At 40.0% G+C, this 24,294-nt stretch overlaps 1 protein-coding gene across 3 annotated transcripts in view; it reads right to left on the bottom strand.

Annotated features, from left to right (window-relative positions):
* Positions 1-1,107: 1,107 nt before the first annotated feature.
* Positions 1,108-24,294, bottom strand: part of KLF3 (Kruppel like factor 3) — a 37,551-nt gene continuing 14,364 nt past the window's right edge. For 2 of the 3 annotated variants that reach the window (XM_030921300.1, XM_030921309.1), the window contains 5 exons: positions 21,845-21,940; positions 13,085-13,571; positions 12,268-12,418; positions 7,218-7,378; positions 1,108-5,073 (listed from right to left, as the gene is read on the bottom strand). In XM_030921300.1, the coding sequence (XP_030777160.1) occupies positions 4,892-5,073; positions 7,218-7,378; positions 12,268-12,418; positions 13,085-13,571; positions 21,845-21,901 (1,038 nt within the window). In that variant the 5' untranslated portion in view covers positions 21,902-21,940 and the 3' untranslated portion in view covers positions 1,108-4,891. Of the gene's footprint in view, positions 5,074-7,217; positions 7,379-12,267; positions 12,419-13,084; positions 13,572-13,973; positions 14,138-21,844; positions 21,941-24,294 lie in introns of those variants that run through there. The other variant, XM_030921317.1, reaches the window with a different exon arrangement.

The raw sequence follows: 24,294 nt of genomic DNA, 5'->3' as shown, positions 1-24,294 counted from the left end.
CTCCAACCTGTGAAACTAAGTCATGTGGGAAGTGCTGGCCAGACATTACCTTGTGTTTTGCTAAAATGAAATCCAGGCTGGAGGACAACTGCTGAAGTCTAACAAGCTAGCCTCAGTTTCAATTACATTGCAGGGATGCAGAGGGAAGAGGAGAGGTAATTACATTTACCTTAAACAAAAGAACTCTAAATCCTTGGCTGGGTGCAGTGGCTCATGCCTGTAATACTAGCACTTTCTGAGGCCAAGGTGGGTGGATCACTTGAGATCAGGAGTTTGAGACCAGCCTGGCCAACATGGTGAAATCCTATCTCTATTAAAATTACAAAAATTAGCTGGGCACAGTGGCGTGCGCCTGTAGTCCCGGCTACTTGAAAGGCTGAGGCAGGAGAATTGCTTGAACCCAACAGGTGGAGGTTGCAGTGAGATCGCAACATTGCGCTCTAGCCTGAGCAACACAGCAAGATTGTCTCAAAAAAAAAAAAAAAAAAAAAAAAAACCCAAAACCAAAACCAAAACCAAACCAAAACAAAACAAAAATTCAACTCGAAATCCCTATTGGAAACTACTACTTCTTCATGTGATGTTGGAGAATGCAGTGTCCATGGACATGGTTACTAAAGGCTTGAAAAATAATACTTTTATCCAGAATTATTTACTTTAATGTATTACTGTTCTGCTCCTCGTTCCCCACTCCCCAACATGAGAGTCTTGATATTTTACTCTAAAAGTTTTAAGTATTATACACATATGTCTTTTAATACAATACACTGCAAGTTCTTTTTGGAAGCAGACAGGGGGTCATAAACAACAAATACACAAAGTATCTCAAGAATCAACTAGGTGAGTTTGTAGATTTTTGCTGGATTGTCTGCAGTTTTATGATTTCAGCCTAGAAGACTTCCTGTTGGCTATTTTCAGAAAACCAGGGACACAGCTTGAGGGCTGAGTTAATTCTGTTAGTTCATCTTCCAGTTAGATCTATTTTTCTGTCTCTCCATCAACAATAACTGCCCATCAGAGTAAGTAAAGTTCTAAGCGAGGGTTCTTAAATTGCTCCGTAACTTTTGTTCTAGTGATCACTGCATATGAAGTAATCACATGATCACATTTAATATTCTGATGGTTTTATTAACAAGTATATAATATATATTGCATACTGTATATAGTATATGAGGACTGTACAGTACAAATTTATGTTCACAGTTTGACATGACAAAATGTCATTACTGAATTCCCATTGGACTACAGAGTAGAAACAGAGAAGGTACATTAAACATTCACATCTTTAGTAAGAAAGATTACCAAAATGTTTCAGTATCTGCAAGTATACTAATGCATGCTAAAAACCTTTACCCATTCAGTCTTATTAGCTTATAAAATATATTACACTTTATTAAAAATTTCTGCATAGTTTATACAAGTATTAAAGTACTGTAAATGTAATAATCCTGCTATATTTGCAGGTATGGTTTAAGAGATGCTAAGCAGAAAGATTATTTTGACCCTCTAACACTAAGTACATAACAGAAAAAAAGTGCTAGTATTTGTAAAACAATATTGTTGTAGCCCTCGTTTAATGCATGTAAAGATGGCTTTGTAAATGTATTGTTTAGGTGAATTTGCGATCATTTAGCAATTGTTAACCTTGACCAAGAAGAGAATAAACACAGCTTGGAGCAACTTCATGTAGGACAGCAATTCCTTCAAGACAACTGTGTATTTTCAAACCAAATTATTTTAAAACCTTAGATCTTTCAGATTGTCTTTAAAACAATCTAATCAGGAATGATACGCAGATATACAGTATCAGCAAAAAAGTCTTTCAAATTCCACATTAGTGCAATACTGATAGTGCAGATGGGTGTTTAATAAAATATACATATACATATATAGTTCCCCTGTAATTCTGTTCCAAGTCTCTTGAAACTTCTGTGTATTTAGCATCTCCCTAGTTGAATATAGCTATGCTGCTAACAGTCTCCAAACCAAGCAATTTAGAATGTTAATGCCCATTTATGATGTAGATTCACATAACTCTAAAATACAATGGATTCTGATTCTTCTGACTTCTCCAGGATGACACTTGGGTAACAACTGAAGAAACTCTATAACAAACAGAATTTACATAATAGCAACTTCATGTTTACAAATCATTCTCATCAATTTAAAATATTGCGATTGAAATCGCCATTGGTAGTAACATGACACACATCATTAAAACATGTTCAAGGGCATCTAATCTTGTATTTGAGGTCTTCCACAATAACAGCTAAAAATGACTAAGAGGCTAAATTTCTCAACTATCATAGTAAAATACAAATATATATATAAGAAAAGTTTGGTAAGGGCCAATTGGTAATGAAAGCATATCGACCAGCATGGGAATAGAGCGTGGATGCTCTGGGTTGCTTTTGTTCCAGAGTTAAAATGGATCTTTGTTAAATGAACTGTTAACACAATCTAAGCAAGCTGAACAGTAACATGAGTCTTTGCAAGGTCTTGCTTAAAATCTTTTGAACAAAATTTAAATATGCCACAGCAAATGCATCAATTCCATGAGATGCCCATGAGGCTGAACTCAGGCTCCAAGCTGATCCCAGATCAATCTGATCCTTTCTCACCCTTTCCCCACTTCTCTATGGATTGGAACACACATAAACTGGTTACCTCAGTCAAAACAAAAACAAGTGTTTTCCTTGCGTTCCATCTTGATTCTTGTGTGTTGTGAAAGAACCATCTCAAGAAATGAACACTTTGCCATGAATATGACTAAGCTTTTACAATACAGACAATATCTACTTTTCAAAGAGCCATTTTATCACTCAATTTATGTCACAGTTGCAAAAAAGAAAAACTTTAGCTAAAAAAAAAAATTCTCTTTACCTTTAGCTGAAAAACAAAACAAAACAAAAAAAAAAAACAGCCCAATTAGGATGTTTTAATATCCTAAAGAAATTTTGCAGTGCTTTAAAAAAAGGAAAATCAAACCCAAGTGCCAAGATAACACATTTCTTTGCATTTCTCAACTACATTTCTTTACAGCTGGTTCACAGGGCGGATGAGTGGGACCTCTTAGCCTTAGGTGCACAGTCCCTACAACTTTTATTAACATAGTGCCATCAAAGCAAGCTCCCCACACAATTCACAGGCCTCCGGAATCACTCATTCACAGATGTTTTAAAAATGACCAAACAATGTATTCCTCCCAGTTAAAGTTGTGTTGGATCCTGAGTTGTGGCTGGGATGAATCTTCAGGATTTCATTCTTCTCTCTTCTCCTCCATTCTTGATGAAGGGGAATTTGGTTATATGCACCCACATTTAACTATTGTTGCTCACTTTCTTCAAAGTTAGGACCAATGACATTTCTATGTATGAATTATTTTTATTGGCATCTAGACTATGGTGCTCAAAAGCCTGCTTTTGAATAACTTCCCCCAATAATGGTGCTATTTATCTTCAACATAAACACGAGCCATTATTTTCAGTTTGTTCTGACACTGAAATAGTGATAGGAAACTGCCAGCTCTAACAGTAAACTTTTGGGAATTTTTGAGCTACATATATGAATCCCTGATCTGTGGTTTTCTATATTTTTTCATAAATTCCCAAAATAAAGGTATGTGTGCTTCACAACTAGTTATATTTACAAATAGTGTCACTCAGGTCTTAATTGAATCAATCTCTGAAAGCATTAGCAGATGCTTTATGGGATGTGTCATGAATACAAGTGACAGCAAATTTGGCACCTTACAGCTCACACAGAAGAGTTTCTGTATAAAAGCTATGTGATTAATTTGATAAGGGAATACAAGTACCACTCAACATTTCCCTGTTTACAAAAAAAGCTATAAGCAGATTGGGTAAAAGAAGAACCATCCATACTCTTACCCAAAAGATTTCTTACCATTACTGGGCCAATATTCCACAGAGTCCCTACTATCAATGTTTAATGATCTCATATTAAGGACATTGTAGGAATGGAGATAGTTGCATGGATAACCCCATCGATATATGGCTTTGCAGCATGGTTCTGCAAAGCTGAGAATGCACAGAGACTGAAGCTCTGGGAATGCTGCACACAGCTAACAAAATGTTCAAACCTCATTGACAACCCCTAGCCCAGGAGGAATTGCCTCTTCTGCTCCCCACTGCTCAATGGCCCTCTCCTCCGACTCCATGCTATGAAAGCACAGCACTCCTCCCTTGAACCACTACACATCACCCACCTAGATCCAAAGTTAGGGCTCATCTCCCATTGGTGGCAAAGACCTCCATATGAACTGCAGGCACAAAGGAGGGCAAAGAACTTGATTCAGATGAAGTCTAAGATCCAGGTTGACAAGATTTGTGAAGGATGATGGAAGAGGTGACTGCACTAGCTTGAAATCTTGCTGTACTTCTAGCTAACTGGTGCAAGGGGCCACCCTTGTTTTCACTGTCAAGCATAAAATATCACAGGGCAGAGGTAAGAATGTCTCTGGCAAGGACTAGCAGTCTGGATACTGTATTTCTAATACATTTACTCTGACATTCTTTTGAGGAATACATGGAGAACTGACAATTGGTTATGTTAGTTTACATGTTCCCTTGTTCTTATTACATTAAACGTATCTATAAGAAGGGTTTGCTTAGCATCCCCAGGAAAAAAAAAAAAAAAAAAAAAAAAAAAGTGTTCACATTCTTTAGGTCTGACCCGTGGTAAGGAGAGGGAAGATTAGAGAACATCTACTACTGACCATATGGAAGTTTTGGATGATATAAATTCAGAGATTCAGACCAGCTGAATCAAATTAAAATGTACATGTAAAAAATGTGTTAGATAATGGGAGGCAGGACAGAGAGAGAGCCAGGTGAGTGGGGAGTCACGCTGAGGCAGGACACAGAGGCGATCAGACTAGCATGTGGCGTTTCCTATGGAGGGCAAGATGGTCAGAACGGGAGAAGCTGCGGTCGCAGTCCGGGCACTGGAAAGGTTTGATTCCAGTATGTTTTCGGAAATGTCTTGTTAGTTCATCAGACCGAGCAAACTTCCATGTGCATCCTTCCCATGTACATTTGTAGGGTTTTTCTCCTGCAAAAGGAAAAAGAAAAGAGCTATTTTTGCCTGTAAAGGCAGTAAAGATCTTTGAGCTAATGCTTGACAAATAATATTTCCAAGATATGTTCATATATTTGTTCTTCAATAACACAGTGCACTATAAACTACTGCAGGACAAGCAAGAAAAAAATGAACTAATAGCTTAATGTTTCATTGGCTCTCTGCCAAAAAAAAAATGGGAGGAGAATTTTAAGAGTTCTTAAAACAGAGTCACTGAAATCCATTCTGAGGGACTACCAAATAGTGAATGAATACATGGTGATCTGTATTTGCATATCTCCCAAATCTTAAACCTGCTTGGGAGCTTAATTATATGCAGTGTTATTCATTTAATGGGAACTCCAAATTGAAAGTTTGTGGGATTTTCTTATACTTTTCAATAGATTTCTAAAAATATGAAGTCTCTAACAATGGAAATATCTGCTAGGGATTAACATCTTACTTTCTTGTTTAGTCAGTAACAATTATGCCTAAGTATAATGCTCTAATTCAGGGGCACTAAAATACACAAATTCTTCCCCATCTGTCCTGAGCCAGGTTTTTACAACCCCCTCCTGTAGGATAAGGATAATTTACATATGAGGAACAGAAGCTCCTTGTGAGAAAATGATAGGGAGGACCAGGATGAGAGACTCTCACAAATAAAAAGGCTGTTATGGAAATCTTACATTTTAAATTAGTCATAAGGGTCATGAGTATGACAAATTAACTCCCATTTAACACCCCTTGTTCTCTAGAAGCCTTGAGGGATTACTATTCCTTGGCATTTGAATGAGATATTTAGGATTTCTACTATCTGCTTCCTGGTACAGAATACACACACAAAGAGGCATTTTTTCCTATATCTAAACTGTCACCCAAATATTCAATGTCTTTTTAATTTTAGGCTGGAAGTTGGTAATATCCACCTCTTGGGTCCCACTAATGCCCCAACAATGCCCTCAGTAATCATCAATTTGCGCTGCTGTTTGGGCGTTGCTGTAGACACAAGCCATCACCCTCAGCTCTCTCTGTGGGTGTCAGCTTCCTCTGCCTCCTCCCAGGATTCACTTAAAACTTCACTTGCATTTTGTCACTTTCCTTCCCTTTTCTCTTCCAAACCTCAGATTCCTCTTTGTAAATCTTCTGAGTAAAAATGATTTGCAAGACTCAGAAAAGCAACCTACACTGCTAAGGAAAATGTACACAGATGCAAACTGCTGTCAAACTAGAATTTCACATCAAAGAGTTTGAGGTGAGATGAGCCTGTATATACATCACCACTACTAATAGTCAATCAGGCTGTTAAAACATTTCGTTTTAAATTTTTTTTTAGAGACAAGGCCTCCCTATGTTGCCCAGACTGGACTTGAACTCCTGGGCTCAAACAATCCTCCTGCCTCAACCTACCAAGGAGCTGGGACCACAGGTGCACGCCACTGCATCTGGCTGTTAAAACATTTTTGTATTATTTCCTTAAGATGTTTTACTACCAAAACATTTGGCACTGAGACCAAGTTCACATTTTTCTTGGCTATGTAATGACTTTTGTATGATCCGGCTGCTCATGTTCTATATTCAGTATTGGGCAAGATGGAAGAAATTCTAAAACAAATATGGTAGGCAACGGCATCAGAGCTTCCTCAAGTTTAGAAGACAAATATTAACCACATTTCTTCACCTTTCTTTCCTTCAAGGACAGTCTTCTATTTGAATTGTTTGTGTTAAACTGTTGCATTAATTTGTGCTGCACAAAGACTGTTCTTGGCTCTCATGAATTTACAATGCATGTATGTGAAATAGCTTGTAGGAAGGCCACATTCTTGACTGTGAAAGCGCTTCCCCCGTTCCAGTGGCAAAGGTTCCAACCCTTTCTCCCTCCTTTGCTAGAAAGCACAGAACTGCAAGTGATTGTGAGCGGCCTTGTTTTGGGGATTACTTTGAATCTATTCTGACTTATTACCAAGGTGAATCATTAGCAACATCTTCATTCTGCACAACTAATCTGGAGACGACACATCTGGAGATGACTATGGTAACTTTTAAGATGCCTGAAAACCTTTCATTGTAACAACCTTTGCATTCCATTCTAATACTTCTTAAGAAGAAAGATTAAGTGGGTCTGGTGTTTGTAATACCTGTGTGTGTTCTTCTGTGTGCTTTCAAGTGGGAGCTTTTAGTGTACACTTTGTTGCATCCATCATAATCACATCTGTGTATCCTCCGCTTCCTTTGGGTATCCGGGGATTCCACAGGTAAAGGTCTCTTCCCAGGCTGCACGATGACCGAAGGGTGATTCCTGTGAAAGCCAAGGTTACAGGCAGTGTTGAGAGCACGCTCTTCCTTTTTCATCAGTCTACTAAAAGCATTAACAACACTGGGCAAAAACAAACAAACAAAAAATCCCGACAAAATAAACAGAAAGAAATTAGCTGATCAACCCAAGAAGCACTGCTATATTCATTCAACAAACATTGAGTGAGCACCTACCATGAGCCAGGCACTGTGCTTGGCACCGGGACACAAAGATGAATAAAAACAGGGTTCCTGCCCTCGAGGAGCTCACACTCTAGGGGGAGACAGACATGGAGATAAGTAATGACAGTAAGAAGGGTTAAGTGCTATGCTAGAGGCAGGCGCCGAGTGCTGGGGAGGCTCTTTCTCTCAGTCAACTTTTGCCTATTTATAGAATCTTGTGGTTCTAGGCAATGCTGAACACTGTATTTTTTCACAGGCTGCTCTGATTTTCATTATTGTTGGCTAGGGAAAAATGGAAAAGATCAAACTCCTAAGTCTCAGGAAACCACATTGTAGGGTATATCTACGTTTCTAACCTTTATGTAATTGGCATTTAATTGGAGTCCCTTTGAGACTGCCAATTCACATGCAGTTTTCAAATGCCGGCTCTTCCAAATAACAACAAAAACGTTGGCATTGCTGTCTTCACAAACTCAAGCCTCCACTGTCACTGTGATTCCTGTATGAGGGAGAATTTCAATGCAGTGTTGTGGTCACCCATGATGCTGGCTCACGTGATGCCAGCTCCCCCATGGGACGCCTGACATTCTCCCTACCTTCCTGATTTCTCTCATTTCTGAGTTTGCACCTTCCCTGGGTGGATTCGAAACCAAATCCTGTTAAAAATCTTATAATCTAAGCTTTCTTTTTTTCAGCAAGAAGGTGGTGGAGAGAAAAGGGAGATGGAGGAAGAGCTGGGAAAAGTCTGTTATGTTCCTCAGGCTTTCCCTGCTGATTAATATAAGTAATTACAATGTTCTACTCTGCTCATTCACTTTCCTAATGAATAATTACTTGATATATCACAAGTGTATGTTGTTGGCCTCTAACTGTAATGAAAGACTTCTTTCTCTTTCATATTTAAATCTATAACTCCTAAAATGTTCCATATAATACAGGAATATTTTGCACAAGTGTGTTTGAGGAGAAAAAAGATGTGTGAACAGGAAAAAAAGAATTTGATGAGTAAACACTCTAACTCGTGAGCTTAAAAAAAGAATAAAAAAGATTTATCCATAAAAATCAAAAGGGAGTCTCTTGATATAAAACTTGTCTTGGTAAATACACATCCCTTGTCAGTAACTTTTTCAGGCATGCTAAGAAGTGACTAGAAAATGAATAAAAGATGTGTTTCTTAAGTGACCTTACTTATGCTTTTTTATTATTTATTTATTTATCTATTTATTTCTCATCCTTTATTATGAGCAAAGGAAACTGTCAGTTTTGACTCTCACCTTCCTACTCTAGTACCTGGAAGGGGGATAGAGATGGATAGGCCAAGTTTAGATACATGGAAAAGTGAACATAAAACAGGAGGGGGAAAAGAACAAGAACTTCAATTATATATATAAATATATATAAATGTGCAAACAAATAGTAGAGAACACAGCAAAGTGAGAGGTTCACAGAGTTTTTATAAGCTGAATTATTCATTTAAAATCCTTCAATAGAAAGAAAAAGTTCAGTTTATTTTTAACTTTCAGCTTTAATGCCATCTAATGAAAATGTTTCATCTCCATTAAAAGAAATTCAGGAAATAAAGTGCTGGGGTAGAAATTTAATTATTATCTATAAAACTTTCATGTATCTTTGGAATACTGGGAGACTATCTTTCTCAGACAACTTTAGAAATCTCTCCCAATTATTGGATTTTATGGGTTGGGAATCAAACGGTTTCTGTGCAGTAATTCTGATTGCCCCTTCCAGTTGTTTATTTTACATATAAAGCTGCACCAAAAGGCTGTGGGCCCCAGTTACAAATCCCAGCTTTGTCACTGACAGTCTCTGTGATCCTGGGCCAAGATCTCGCCCTCTCTGCGTCTTAGTTTCCTCTCTGTAAACTGGGGATGATGATAATGTTATCTCAGAAGGTTGTATCTCAGAACAATGTCTGTTCCCAAGATAAAGCTACTAAATGGTAGCCATGAATATTGTGAGGTCCTATTTGTAACTTTGTACCCCACGGTTGTTTAATTTCATGAGTTTTTTGAGGATGTCCCCAAACCAGGATATCTCTGCTTGAGCTGTCCCTTAAACCTTCTGAGCACGGTTAGCTGCCACATCTCTGAAGTGACTGATGTTGCTTCAGGCCAAAGCTAGATTAAGAGTCCTGAGATCTCACACTTTTTGGTCTCCACTCCCACTTTCAAAGAGGTGGTTTGGGATTATTATAACCAAGAAGTTAGAGAGCTAATACATATAAGGTATCTGTCCACTGTTTTGAGCTGAGTCAGCCCTTCCTAAGTTTGCTATAATTCACATACACAACTCAATAGGGAAATCTGATCCTTATGCTTCTTGTTCTAAATATAGCTTTATGTATTTAGAACAAAGAAATCTTTTTGTAAATCTATAACAAAAAGAATTTGATGTACCTTTGACTGCCTTTATAAATAATCCTAAAGCTGTAACACCACGATCAAGCAAATGAATTTCAAACCTGTACTTTTAAGTCTGCCTCTGGAAAGGAAGGGTTTCCTAAGGCAAATATTATTGGGGCTGCCTCACTTGCAGTGGTACTGGGTGCCTAGTTTCAAGTGATTCTTTCCTGGCTAGCTGGTTTCCTACGTGGGCTGCTACTGGGCATACTCCAAGACGTTACTTAATCACACCTGTGAGAACATTACTTAAAGAGTACATGTCCCAGCTGTGGCTCATCTGTTGCATTTTTTTGAGAAGCAGAATGCATTCTTAGGTCAGCTTTAAAAAAGGCATATTACTCATTAATCATTAAAAGCCACTGAGCTTGAGATCATCAAAAGAATAGTACTTAAAACAAGAGAAAAGTATTTTCTTTTGAGCAGCATTCAGAGCACAGAATATTGCTTTCAAATCTTCTGTAATGTTTTACACCACAATTCACAATAACCCAGACTTTGGAATAACACTTGTCCAGTCAACGGATCCCTCCCTATGGAGGCACTTGGCTTTATTTAGTTTTATAGCATCTTTTTCATCACCGGTGCAGGAACAACGGTAAGTGCATGCCATGTTGCTAGTTACCTTGCCAGAAACATCTCTCAACATAAAAAAAGTTAATTCCACCTTTAAGATGTATCCATTTTGCCTAGTCATTTTTTTCCTTTCACTTGAGTGCATGAGCAGATGCAACAGGTTGGATATGACAAGATGACAGGAAAAGCCCTGATTCGGAAGCAGGAGGTCAAGCCCAGGGCCCCTCAACTGTTAGCAGTGCGATTATTGGTGAGTTATCTAATGTCTCAGGTAATCCGTTTGCCTTTTGCTCTGACTCTCACATGCTTGTTGTGGAGGAATGAAATAATTCCTTTGAAAACATCTGGGAAGGTTTTTTTTTGAGGGAAGAGGGCACTATGCAATTGTGAGGAATAATAAAATATAATTCCATCAGAGACTCTCTCCCTACTGCTGATGCAGTTGGCTAAGAGTTATTCTCTTCTTCATCTATTGACGAGCATATGACAACCCAAACCAAAAATGACTATGATTGGGTGCAGTGGACAATTAATCCATGAGCTACTATGAAGGTACCTACCCGAACTGAATGTGGATACAACTAGGATACATTTGAAGTTACCCATAAAATAGTTATTCTAAAATCAGAGAATTCACATTCTGCTGTAGAGTTAATTGTGAGAGGGAGTGGGGTGGAGGGGTAGAGAAGATCAAGGAGAAAGGTGGGTAAGTGTCTGTAAGGACGCTGAGTTCATTAAGGGGGGTGACATTTCTTCAGGATAATAATCTGTCCTCTGTGGTTCGATCCCAGGTTCTATTTTAATTTTTTTCTGTGATATAGGCTTCTCATATGATTCAATTACAGGTACTAATTTATTCAAGTGGAGGAAAATGATGCAGGAGGATGATGGGAGGGACACTATGGAGGTAATCGTTGCCTTTGTACTCGCAAGCTGGCTGCTGAATCCAATGTCGAAGCACCGTAACACAAGACAATTACAACTACAATCAATAATGAAAACAGAAATGGGGGCAGTAAATTAAGTGACTAGTCCAAGATCACACATATGATAGAGAGTAGAGGTGGGATCCTTGCTGGACCTGAAGGCCATCTTCTTACCAACTACAAACCCAGCCTTCAGTGTAATCACTGGTGGAGGCCAAGGTTATCTACAGTGGGATCCCATAAATGAGGCTGCTGAACCTGTGTGTGGCACTACCACATTATACCATGTTAGACCTACAAGAAACGACCATTCAGGTGCTTGGATGCTGACCAATACCACACAGCCTTCCTACTGGATAGCAATTCTACAGGATACTATACACTCTGTAAGGACTCAGTGTATCCATATGAAAACTTTACTTGATCCACAGAACACCAAGTTTAATCTATACAAGGATTCTCATCATGGAAAAACTAAGTATATATAGCCTGGAAGAACGAAAAGAAAAAAAACAACAAAAATAATTCATGTGGTAAGGTGCAAAATCACGGATGACTGATTCAATGAAAACTTGATGTAAATTTTGTCATAACGTTGTCAGTGTAACAGCATATTGTTTTTGGAGAGATTCTCCCATCTTGACCAGTGGTACCGGACCAGTGGCGGCCACAGACTACAAGCCGTTCCTGGTCATCCACACCACATCACACGTGTGAAATCTTGTGCTTCCGTTCCAGGTTCCAAGATGCACGCTACTATGCAAATGCTTGGTAGGCCTAAATATACTTACTCTTGCAATAATGCTTGCGGGGGGGACACTGAGTTCATTAAGGGGGGTGACATTTCTTCAGGATAATAATCTGTCCTCTGTGGTTCGATCCCAGGTTCTATTTTAATTTTTTTCTGTGATATAGGCTTCTCATATGATTCAATTACAGGTACTAAAAAATAAAAATAGAAAAGTCACTCCACGTACAGTTTACCAATTTCAGCTTTTCAAAGCTTACTGCATAGCTCCTATCTACAACACAGATATGACAGATTTATTTGCCTTTGGCAGATTATAGCAGGAACAAATCTGGGGGAGATTCTTGCTTCTCCTGACCATTATTTCGCCAGTAAGCAGCAAATATAGGGACCTGGATTCTAAAACACCAGCCCTGAAATGATTCGTTCTTATAATTCTGGATTATTTCCTTTCTACCCCATAGTCCTCTGTCTATGACCAGCTGGTAAACAAGGTGGCTTTTGATCGCTATTAGTTTTCACCACGATCAAAAAGTATTTATTAAATGCCTTTTGTACTTAGAACCATGTAGGTATTCAAGAAAGCAACATAAAGTCAAGATTCTTTCTGTCCCCAAGTTGACTATTACATAGTGAAAGTAATCGTCTCATGGTATCAAACAGACAGCCTGATTCTTGGGACCTCTTCCAGTATCAACACTTTAGGGGGGAAAAAAAAGAAAAGGAAATGCCTTAGGCAGATGAGTATTTCCTCTGAAGAGTTCAACAGCTCTTGCCCCCGTGCTTCCTCACCCAGCCCATCTGGTGAAGCGCCAGTACACTAAGCAAGTGCAGCAGCATGAAGCAGTGGCGGAATTTACCTTGCATGCTACTGCTGGAATTTTCCATCTCCTCCGACAAGGAGACCATGAGAGGCTGCTGGAGGTGACTCGTGTACATGAAGGGGACGGGCTGCACCACCACCGGCTGGATGACGGGCAGGATCCCCGGGCTCCGTATTCCGTGCCGTGAGAGAGCAGCTGCCATCACTGGTGGCATGGACAGTGGCACGCCGAAGGGCTGCACGCCTGGAGAAGGGGGTGAGTATTTTTTTATCGGTGGGCTGGAAGATGGCATGCTCAACCCAGGCGAGGCTCTCCGGTGTGAGGACGGGAACTTCAGAGAGGAGGGCGAATTCCCAGCCGAAGGGGGTGAACTCCGCTTGTTCACCGTGAGGTCCACTGGCTCCATCTGTATTCCGTGTGACAGGCCTTCTGGGGTCTGAAAGAACTTCTCAGGCAATGGTGTGGAGTAGATGACCCCATATTTGTTGGGCTTCATGGATTCCATGTAATTAGATGGGTATGACTATTAGAAAAGAAAAGGAAAACGTGTCAACAGCCAAGTAAGTCCATTTACTTGAAACATGAATCTAAAAAACATGCTAACAAGGCGCTTAACAATTACATGGGCTTTACAAAGTAGTTTAGATTTCAATATATACTTGACCTTAAAAAAAATGCTCAGAGAGGTGGTCTCAACAACATTAAAAATGCTATGAGAGGCAGTCTCAAAAACATTAAAACTAAGATCAATGTGGTCACTACTGCACATGAAAAATCTGAAATTGAATCCTAAGATGATTCCTGTGTCAGACGTTAAGGCCAATACCTGGCAAAATTCTAAGACAGGTGACAGCACAGGCTTGGGGGCCATTATCATTAGGAGTCAGAGCTGGGGTTCACCAAGAACCAGCCAAGCCAAACCAACCTGGTTGCTTTTCTGGTGGGGTTTCTCGATGAGCAGGAATTGCTCTCTAGCTTTGGTGTCTAACTTCGGCAGGACAGTTATTTCTCAGGATAAGTAGTGTCTTCAACTTCGGCAGGACATTGATTTCTCATCATAGTTGTGTATTTTGATAAGCAAGAATGGGGCTGCAAGATAGACAGTACCTTTCGTTTGATGGACTTCAGCAGCTGACCAATCCATGCCTAGGACTGGCCAACAATCCTAGTCAGCCTGGGACTGTGCTAGCGTCAGCACTGAAAGTCCCACATCCCATGAAACTCTACCGTCTCAGGCAAACCAGGAGGGGTTCAGTCACCATACACACCTTTGTACTGAAGGCCACCCTCACTGGGGCAATGATGTCCTTGGCCCTAACTTGCTCAATGTTCTCATTCAGAATCTGAATGAAGCTGTAGACTTGAATGGCAAGTCCGTGGATGACACAGAACTATAAGAAACACCTAACGTGATATGACTCGCATAAGGAAATGCAGTGCTCAAAGTCATTCACACACGCCGAGGCCCCGTGTTCTCTCCTCTACACCCTGCTACTTGCCCATCAAATGAGGCTGGGGCACAGACAGAGCAGAAGAGACAAAAGAGTCTGTGTCCTTCCCAAGATCTGGTCCACAACTGACCTCGTTTATCTTCAAACACCTTTCTCTCTTAAAGTATCAGGATAACTTTACCTGCATCTGCCAGCTTTAAATACAAACCAGTCATCATAATTTCACACAATGGGCACTGTCCTTGACCATGGAGTTCACCGAAAGTACTTCTATTCCCTAACTAACATTTTGTTGTAAATTTTCTTTGTAGAATGCAACCTAATTTTTAATTAAAAAAATTAAACTCAACATACACCATTTTCTTTACTAGGCAGTTTAGGGAAACTGAAATTTTGCATGTCAAGCCTGTTCACCTGCAGAAAATTCTTTGTACTTGAATTCTGACAGTGACAGTGATAAACAACATATTGTGCTTCTCTTCCAGCTCTAAAATCCTATGTGTTTATGAGTTAGAGGCAATACTAACTCGGGATGCAACCAAGAAAACCCAATGGTGCCTCATAATTAAACAGTGTAAATGCACTATTAATTTCTGGGCCTCCTTGACCCCTCTAGGGGCCACTAATGTGAATTATAACCATGGGGCAGCAGTGGTTTTTATGGGGATTCCTACTGAGATCTGGCAAATCCCCGGCTGGTTATGCATTGGAATCATCTGTGTTGTTTTTAAAATTCCAGATGCCCAGTCCCTGCTCCAGGCCTGCCATGGAGGAGCCAGTTAGTGAAAGTTTTGATCACATAACTGTGTTTATCTTTATCTGGTTTGGATGTCAGGTCCTCATGGTTAAGATCATGCTTTGTCATCTTCTGTTCTTTCTTTCTTTATCCAGACCGTTATAATCTGTGTAACTTCCTAGAACAGGGATTCCTGCAGCGTGGTGCACATCACTCTAGGTGTACCTAAGATGCCTTTAGGTGGGGTGTACGATGAGCACAGACTAAGCTAAAATTGTTACGTGTTTATTTGTATGTGTCAGAAAAAACTGTTACACATATATTTTGCAGTAGTGGTACTAAGTTTGCTTTTAAAATAAATTTATTATGTGAAAAAGCAATTCTATAAAAGAAGGCAAGAAAAATTACTAGCTAAATATTAGGAGTGCAGGTGCTATGAGGATATGGCAAACTTCTTAAGGTTGTTCTGAATCCCCAACTTCCAGGAGGTTGTGAGGTTATGGGATAACCTACACAATGAGCTTATACACATGCCATACTAGAAGCCCCTTCTTGTCCCTGCTTATACAAGAGATGCCCACTGTCATGGGCTCTACTGCTCCCAACCAGCGCTTCTCTAACTTTACTGTGCACATCCATCTACCTGGAGCACTCATTAAAATGCAGATTTTGAACTACCTGGGAGTGGAGCGAGGGAACTTAGGCTTCCTTTTGAATAGCAATGTTCTAAATGACAGACATAGAAAATAAATATACTAAAGGTCTATTTAAAGGAGAGAAAAAGAATTTTCTTTTCTTTTTTTCTTTTTTTTTTTTTGAGATAGGGTCTCACTGTTACTCAGGCTGGAGTGCCGTGGTACGATCACAGCTCACTGCAGCCTCGACCTCCTGGGCTCAGATGATTCTCCCACCTCAGCCTCCGGAGCAAGTGGAACTACAGGCACGTGACACCACGCCTGGCTAATTTTTGTATTTTTTTGTAGACACTGGGTTTTGTCATGTTGTCCAGGCTGGTCTCGAACTGCTGGGTTCAAGTGATCTGCCCGCCTCAACCTCCCAAAGTTCTAGGATTACAGACATGAGCCACCACGCCCAGCCAGTTTTCACTACTAATACTGCTTAAAAACAAGAATATGAAGGATATAAAATCAAAAAACACAATATGCATAAAAACAGCTTTGAGTTATAGATCAAGGATCAAAAGAAAAGATTCTCTAACTTTCTTTAAAGCCAGGCATGCACAGTAACAACACAAGAGGTCCAAAACATAGCAACATTAAGTATTAAATATATTTAAATTTAAATATTAAGATGGGTATTATTAAAAGAAGCACAAGGTTCATTAACAACAACAACAAAAAACCATTATAAATCATGTACACTGGAGAGTTTCAGGGAGTAATTAAATATAGAAAGGAGAATGATTTCTCCTAGTCCTAAAGTCTAATGTGCTTTATATAATTGTCCAAAGGGCAATGGTTCTGGTACTAGGAAAAAAACTTTAGGAAATGGGAGGCAGCATTGTTTCTATTGACCAAAATGTAGCTTCTCCCTTATTTTCAGCTCTATTCTTCCAAGACCTCCCTATGACCTAGATTTTAATGCCAATAGTTATTGGCAGCTAAACGGCAAGCAAAATGAGGACATAGTTTTATTGCTGTCATTGCTGGATTTTTCTACGCATGGGGTGAGGTTTGGGAGAGTAGGAATTTAGAACCTCCAGATTTGCAAATTTAATAACATTCTCAGGTTTCTCAAGCTATTAAGACAGAAAAAGCCACACATAAAGCTAAGTTTTATCAACATTATGCAGTTTGCTGATAAGTCTGTTCTCAAATGAATGCCCTCATTCCCTCTATTGGATGTGCAATTACTGTAAGGTACAAGACTAACTGTGGGGAGACACATTTGGTCACAGATACTCAACTCTGGGCAGATAATTAACTGTTTCCAGCCCAACTGCCTCACAAAAGGGTGAAGACATGTGGCCTCTTAAACTGGTTCACTTTATTTGGGTGGAGCGCCCAAGCTTTTGCAATCAGCTTCCAACAATCTGGTGCTGTGTAGGGACTGACACGGCTGGGTGTGTGCCCTGGGCAGGTACAACCCGGTAACAGCCTTCCCCTCTGTTCCAGACAGTTCCTATGTTCTATCAAAGCAATGCATACAAGCGCGGCTGTACTGGCCCCAAATCCAAATCAGAGACAAGTGTTGATGAAGCAGAAAATGTGCCTCTGGCCATGGATAGACCTCCAGTGCCCTCTGTGCATGCTGCTTAGTCCAAGAGACCCTGTGTCCTGGAGCAGAGCAGTCCAAAGACTAGACACAGACATGGGCTTCTGGACCCCACTAGGGATCATAAGGGCTTAAAACAATGAGCTGGGGCAGGCATGGTGGCTCACACTTGTAACTCCAGCACCTGGAGAGGCTGAGGCAGGAGGATCGCTTAAGGCTGGGAGTCTGAGACCAGCCTGGGCAACATGGTGAGACCCCCTCTCTATAGAAAAAACAAAAATGTAGCCGGGCATGGTGGTGCTTGCTTGTAGTTCCAGCTACTCGGGAGGCTGAGGCAGGAGGATTGCTTGAACTCAGGCGTTTGAGGTTGCAGTGATCTCGCTACTGCATTCCAGCCTGGGCAACAGAGCAATACCTTGTCTCAAAACCAAAACAAAACCAAAAAAAAACCAAAAACAAAACCAAAACAAACCACCCCCCCAACAAAACCACTGATCTGCCATAAGAAAAATTTCTTTCCATCTGTAACATGCACTCAGATGTTCACACCCCTGCACAGTGTGCACTTACTTGCTGACTGCTGCTTCTCACTGTACTGTGAGGTGATAAGGGCCTGGCATAGGTGCTCAATTAATACTTGATGAATGTGTAGTAAATCAACACACTCTCTTAGCAAGTTTTTACTACTGATAAGGTGAAGAATAATATGCCAATTATTTTGAACTTAAAAAAAATGATTTTAATTGCGACAGGGAAAGAGGTACAACGTTTGGATAATTTCCCAAAGCTCTAACTATCACTTTATGCTAAAGTGATAATTGCAATAGTTTCTTATTTTATTAGGAATAGTTTTGGTGAGTTTTCCATTATAAGACAGTTTCAGTGGATGAAATGACTAAAACATGGATGAAATCTCTATTTCGCTATTCATCAACATGAAAAAAAGTGAATGTCCGTGACAGGGCAAGTCAAAAGAATCTTCATCCAAGAGAGGGTTCCAGGCACAGGAAGGCGTGATGCATGTATAAACACACACTCTGGGAACAGCAAATGGCATGCACCCCCATGCAAACAGAGGTAGAAAGCTCTCTTTCTACCAGGCTTGAAAAAGCCATGAAATGTTTCTGTTAGAACAGAGCAGAGGAAGTTACTGATCTGACATACTTTCCTATCTATACTTTCGGTCTGTTAGATGACCAAAGATGACAGAGTATTATTAATCCTTTCTTCAAAAGTGATCTTTCCACAGGAATAGAAGAATACTTTAAACTTTGTTTTTTGATTTGTTTTGTTTTTTACAATTTGTTTCCTTGCTCACTTCCTGAATTAAATCCTTTAATTATCAATCTTTTGGGAAATGGTAAAAAAACAATTTATGTACATGTGCATCTTTTTTACACATTTTATAATTTTTTTCATATTTTATAATTTTTTTCATATTTTATAATTTCATATTTTATAATTTTTTTTAAAAAAACCAGAAGTTCGGGGAGCTGCTGGTGATTTTGCCAAGACCAGGTGGACAGTAAATAGCAGAGACTGAAGGCACAGACTTGGGGAGGCAGAGTCTACTCTGTTCCTCATTCTTGCAAATTTTAACAGGGTGACCCCAAGCCTCAAAGCACAAGGCTAGTGGAGAACAGTATGAGGGCTTATATGTGGTTAAGAGGGAAATGACATGTCCTCACTTTCTCTAACCTATAGCAAAAGCGCAAACAAGCAATTGTTTCTGCTGTGCTATCCTTTTAGGGGGTGGGAAGAGGGGGAGAAATAAGTTACCATAAAATATTTTTATTCATCTGTAGAAATTAAAAATATTTTCACAAATGTCCTATTATTGTGCCTTAATGTTTACAACGTTGACTTGAATAGTCAAAGACTTTGACCTTCAGGTCAAAGACTGAATTAAAAAGAAAAAGGAATAATAAATTAGGTTCAATATACTTCACATATGAAGGCAGGAAAGACGAAATTTGAAGATTTAAGAGTGGAAACAAAAGCTTTTCAATTTTTTTAAGTAAAATCATTTTAACACCCCACTCCTCAAATGTTTCTGTTAACTGAGGTTGCACTGAATTAAGAAAAAAATATTTCCTGCTGAATAAAGTTAAAACCAAAACAAGAAAAAAAAAAACAATCTTCATTTTGAAGGACTGACAGTAACTTGGTGAAACTAAATTCTAAAAGTGTCAGTTGCAGTTGAAATCTAGCACATGAAGGAGAAAAAGACCATTAACTGCAAAATCACTCCTACATATTTTAACTTCACGTATTCATACGTTACAACAATGCAAGTTTAATAGTTACTTCAAATTCATTTTTTTCCACTTTTTTTTTCGGTTAAGTGCATTTCCTTGCACTTAATTACATATATCACACCAATTTAGCAATGTGGATCTTCATTTTAGCTTTATATTAGACTCTTGAGCCTTATTTTCATGCTTGATTAAAAGTACTGAAGTACACTGAACAGTGAAATGCCTCACTGATGGCTCTGCACCATTTGTAAAATGAATCATATTCTCCAGTGCTAAAAACCTATTCCTATTTCAAGAATATAATTAATGAGGAAATTTTGTACCTTCATTTTCCTCTAACGTGATCATGTAGTGATGCCGGGGATGGGGATGTGATGAATACAACGACAGCACCGAATAACATTCAAAGTAATTTAGTTGTTTGGCCAGGAGCGGTGGCTCATGCCTGTAATCCCAGCACTTTGGGAGGCTGAGGTGGGTGGATCATCTGAGGTCAGGAGTTTAAGACCAGCCTGGCCAACATGGCGAAACCCAGTCTCTACTGAAAATACAAAAATTAGCCGGGCATGGTAGTAGGCGCCTGTAATCCCAGCTACTATGGGGGCTGAGAGAGAAGAATAACTTGAACCTAGGAGGCGGAGGTTGCAGTGAGCTGAGATCACACCACTGTACTCCCGCCTAGGCAACAGAGTGAGACTCCATCTCAAAAAAAAAAGTAATTTAGTTTTTTGATTAATAAAATCCTTATTGCTCAGTTGCTACCATATTCAGACACTTGGTTATTCAGTTATCACGCTGGAATGCAAATGTTATTTCCTTAAAGCCCCTCTGCCTTAACTTGCATTATAGATACTGGTAAACACTTTACTGGCTTAGTAATATCCATGGCAACTCAGCTCCAAGGGCCTCGGCATGACCCCCATGTCTTGTATAAACATTTTTGGCAGGAACCTCCAGAGCCCATGCATAAGGATGATCTAATTTTGCAAGCGTGTCATTACCAACCTTCAGATACACAACCCGGGCCAAGTTTTCCCCCTTGTGAATATTTTCCAAGCCCGTGGAAGAAAAGAGCAAGACAGAGTGGGAGCATTGCCTTGTTATTCAATATTCACTCAACCAGATCCCTCAAGCTGAAACCACTCGCTGCTCTGAAGTCAGACACCTTCCTCCGTCACCATGTCTCACCTCCATGGCAATGGTGTTGTACCCACAGAAACCCCAGACTCCTCGCTAGTCCCTGGTGGCCTAAAAGCAGCCAGTGGCCTGGCTCCCATGAGGGGCTGGCTTAGGGCTAAGGTGCTGAAAAGGACAATGCACGTAATTCCCACTCAGCCAGACTCTTCCAAATAAACGAGATTCCATCCTCACTGCCAAGTTCTTTCTCTCGCTGGCTTCCCTCAGTCATCTCTCATATAGTCATAGCTCCATATGGCTGTTGTCATTGGGTTTTGAGCAAATCATCCTATTCTTAATATATTTTTACACACGAAAGGGCTGAGGAATTTTTGTAAAATTACTTCTGTCATGAGAGGATTCGCTGATGGCCTAAGTTCTACACTGATCATATCCTAGGGCGATGCCGGGCACAGGTCTTAAGGAAGCGCAGATCCCATTTACTAAAGGACCCACAGCTGCTAGGACAGTATTTCGCTCACTCATACCTGGGGGTGTTGAGAAAAGTTTGCCTATGAAATGCCTGTCGAGTAATGAGTGATTTTTTCTTTCTTTTTTTTTTTTTGAGACGGACTTTCGCTCGTTACCCAGGCTGGAGTGCAATGGCGCGATCTCTGCTATCTCGGCTTACCGCAACCTCTGCCTCCTGGGTTCAAGTAACTCTCCTGACTCAGCCTCCCGAGTAGCTGGGATTACAGGCATGTGCCACCACGCCCGGCTAATTTGGTATTTTTAGTAGAGATGGGGTTTCTTCATGTTGGTCAGGCTGGTCTCAAACTCCCAACCTCAGGTGACCCGCCCACCTCAGTCTCCCAAAGTCCTGGGATTACAGGAGTGAGCCACCATACCCGACCATGATTTTAAGGAATAATTTGACACACAATAATGTTATCATCCCTTGGAAAAAATAAGGCGAGGTGTTCAATTTTGGAAAACTTACCACTGAGACAGGGTCCATGGCCTCTTGCTTGACAGGAACTGGGTCAAACATGAGCATTCTTTTAGTTAAACCTTCTAGGGTGCTCTGGTGTTAGGCCTAGAAAACAAAACAAGGTATCCATCTAAATCTCAAGGTTACTTTAAATACAAACTAGTAAAAATAAAATATAGCCTGGCCAAGGTGGCTCACCTTTGTAATCTCATCACTTTGGCAGGCCGAGGCAGACGGTTCGCCTGAGGTCGGGAGTTTGAGACCAGCCTGGCCAACATGGTGAAACCCCGTCTCCACTAAAAATGTAAAAATTAGCTGGGTGTGGTGGCGCACGCCTATAATCCCAGCTACTCGGAAGGCTGAGGCAGGAGAATCGCTTGAACCCAGAAGGCGGAGGTTGCAGTGAGCCTAAATGGCACCACTGCACTCCAGCCTGGGTGACAGAGCGAGACTCCGTCTCAAAAGAAACATAAATAGATAAATAAATAATAAAATAAAATATAATACTCCTCACCCCACTTCTCTACCCCTTTTTCTCCCTTACCCCTGGAATGGCTGGAGTTTGTTTCCCTTACCTATGAAAGATGCCATTTACATAATTAAAACCAGACTCCATGGTCATAACCAGATGAGAGCCAACCAACATTTCTAACTCAATACATAAACCCGGACTTTTCTGGAACATTATGTACAGCCCCTTCTAAGCAGCAAAGCTTGCCTGGGATTGCCGTGCAACTCTTTAGAGATTCAGATTACATACGATTGTTAAACACCTTCCCTTTTCCCCTGATGCTAGTCACAGAAATATTAGGGGAAAAAAAAGCAAGCAAAAAGAAAACCTAGAGCCAACCATCATTAAAATTTCATTTTTATTCTAACAAACCCTCTTTAAAACTGGGTTCACAGTGTATATGTTATTTAGTACCTATCATTTCACTGAACAATTAATTGTGAAAATGTTTCTTTTTCAGTAAGTATGGTTCTGCACCATCAAATCCCCCGTGCCACTGTGTGAACACATCAGTTTACTTAACGCATTCCTCTTTACTGGGCACTTAGGGTTACTTCTACATTTACGCCATTACAAACAGCAATGAGCCTCTTTAAATATATCCTCCTGCACACCGTTAATTTTTAGGGTAAGTTTTCTGTAGGGGAATTCCTGGATGAGAAGTATGTACATTTTCCAAAGTGCCTGATGCATCATCTGGCAAAAACGAACTATTATTTTCATTAATAAAATATAACCTGTTGCTGGGCGTAGTGGCTCACACCTGTAATCCCAGCACTTTGGGAGGCTGAGGAGGATGGATCACGAGGTCAGGAGTTAATGACCAGCCTGGCCAACATGGTGAAACCCTGTCTCTACTAAAAATACAAAAATTAGCTGGGTGTGGTGGCGGATGCCTGCAATCCCAGCTACTCAGGAGGCTGAGGCAGAGAATTGCTTGAACCCTGGAGGCGGAGGTTGAAGTGAGTGGAGATCGCGCCACTGCACTCCAGCCTGGGCGACAGAGTGAGACTCTGTCTCAAAAAAAATAAATAAATAAATAAAAAATAAATAAAATACAACTTGTTTCCCCAAATCTCCACCAGCAACATGTGTTATCACTTGTGTTGTAAAAGATAAACACCTTGCCAACTTGTTAAGTCTCAAAATGGCAAATGATTTTTATTCTAAATTTATTTGGTTATTGAAGTTAATTTTTTTTTCAGCTTTACTGACCATTTGGATTTCTTCTTTTGAGAAATGCCTACTCAGGTCTTGACACCCCTCACCGCTTCTTATTGTTTTCTAAGCACTTTTCACATATGAAGAATATTAGCTTGTTTTCACACAGATTTCTCCTCATTAGGAAATGAGCCTATTGTAAAGGATCTTGATCCTGTCCTGTCCTTTCCTTCTGTTGTTCTCTGCTTGACATCCCTTCTTATTTTCTTCTGTTCTGTATAGTCAACTTCTAACACTAATCTATAGCAAGCCAACTGCTTCTTCACAAGACAAAATATTCAGTCTGCTCAATGTTCAAATGTGCAGCCTTAGTTACAGAAACACTGTCCTGCTACTAGACACACTTTCAGAAACTGACTTCAGGCACTCACTAGGCAAATTTGGTTTAAGTGCTCAGTGCTTTGGTTAGAGTTAAGGTCTTTATAGATCACCCCGGTTTGAGTGGCAAATTGAACAAGTTCTAGAGTGAAGAAGGTGCAGGAATCCCGGGTTCTGGATTACTTCTTGTATTTCAGTGTTAAAAACCCCCATCCCCACCTCCATGATAGCAATCCTATAATTTGTTGTGTTGGTGCTCTATGGGTTATACTAAGATATCTTCACATACAATTATGGAAGTGATACTATGTAGTTTTTGTGCTTCGTTGATTCATTGAAGAAAGCCTGCTTTCAATCTCATGACAATCTCATGACAACACGTGAATTTCATCAATAACTCGACATAAGG

The sequence above is a fragment of the Rhinopithecus roxellana genome, chromosome 2 (assembly GCF_007565055.1).
Source record: "Rhinopithecus roxellana isolate Shanxi Qingling chromosome 2, ASM756505v1, whole genome shotgun sequence".
NCBI lineage: Eukaryota > Metazoa > Chordata > Mammalia > Primates > Cercopithecidae > Rhinopithecus > Rhinopithecus roxellana.
The sequence above is the reverse complement of the archived record's forward strand: the minus strand, read 5'-3'. Positions and strand labels throughout refer to the sequence as shown.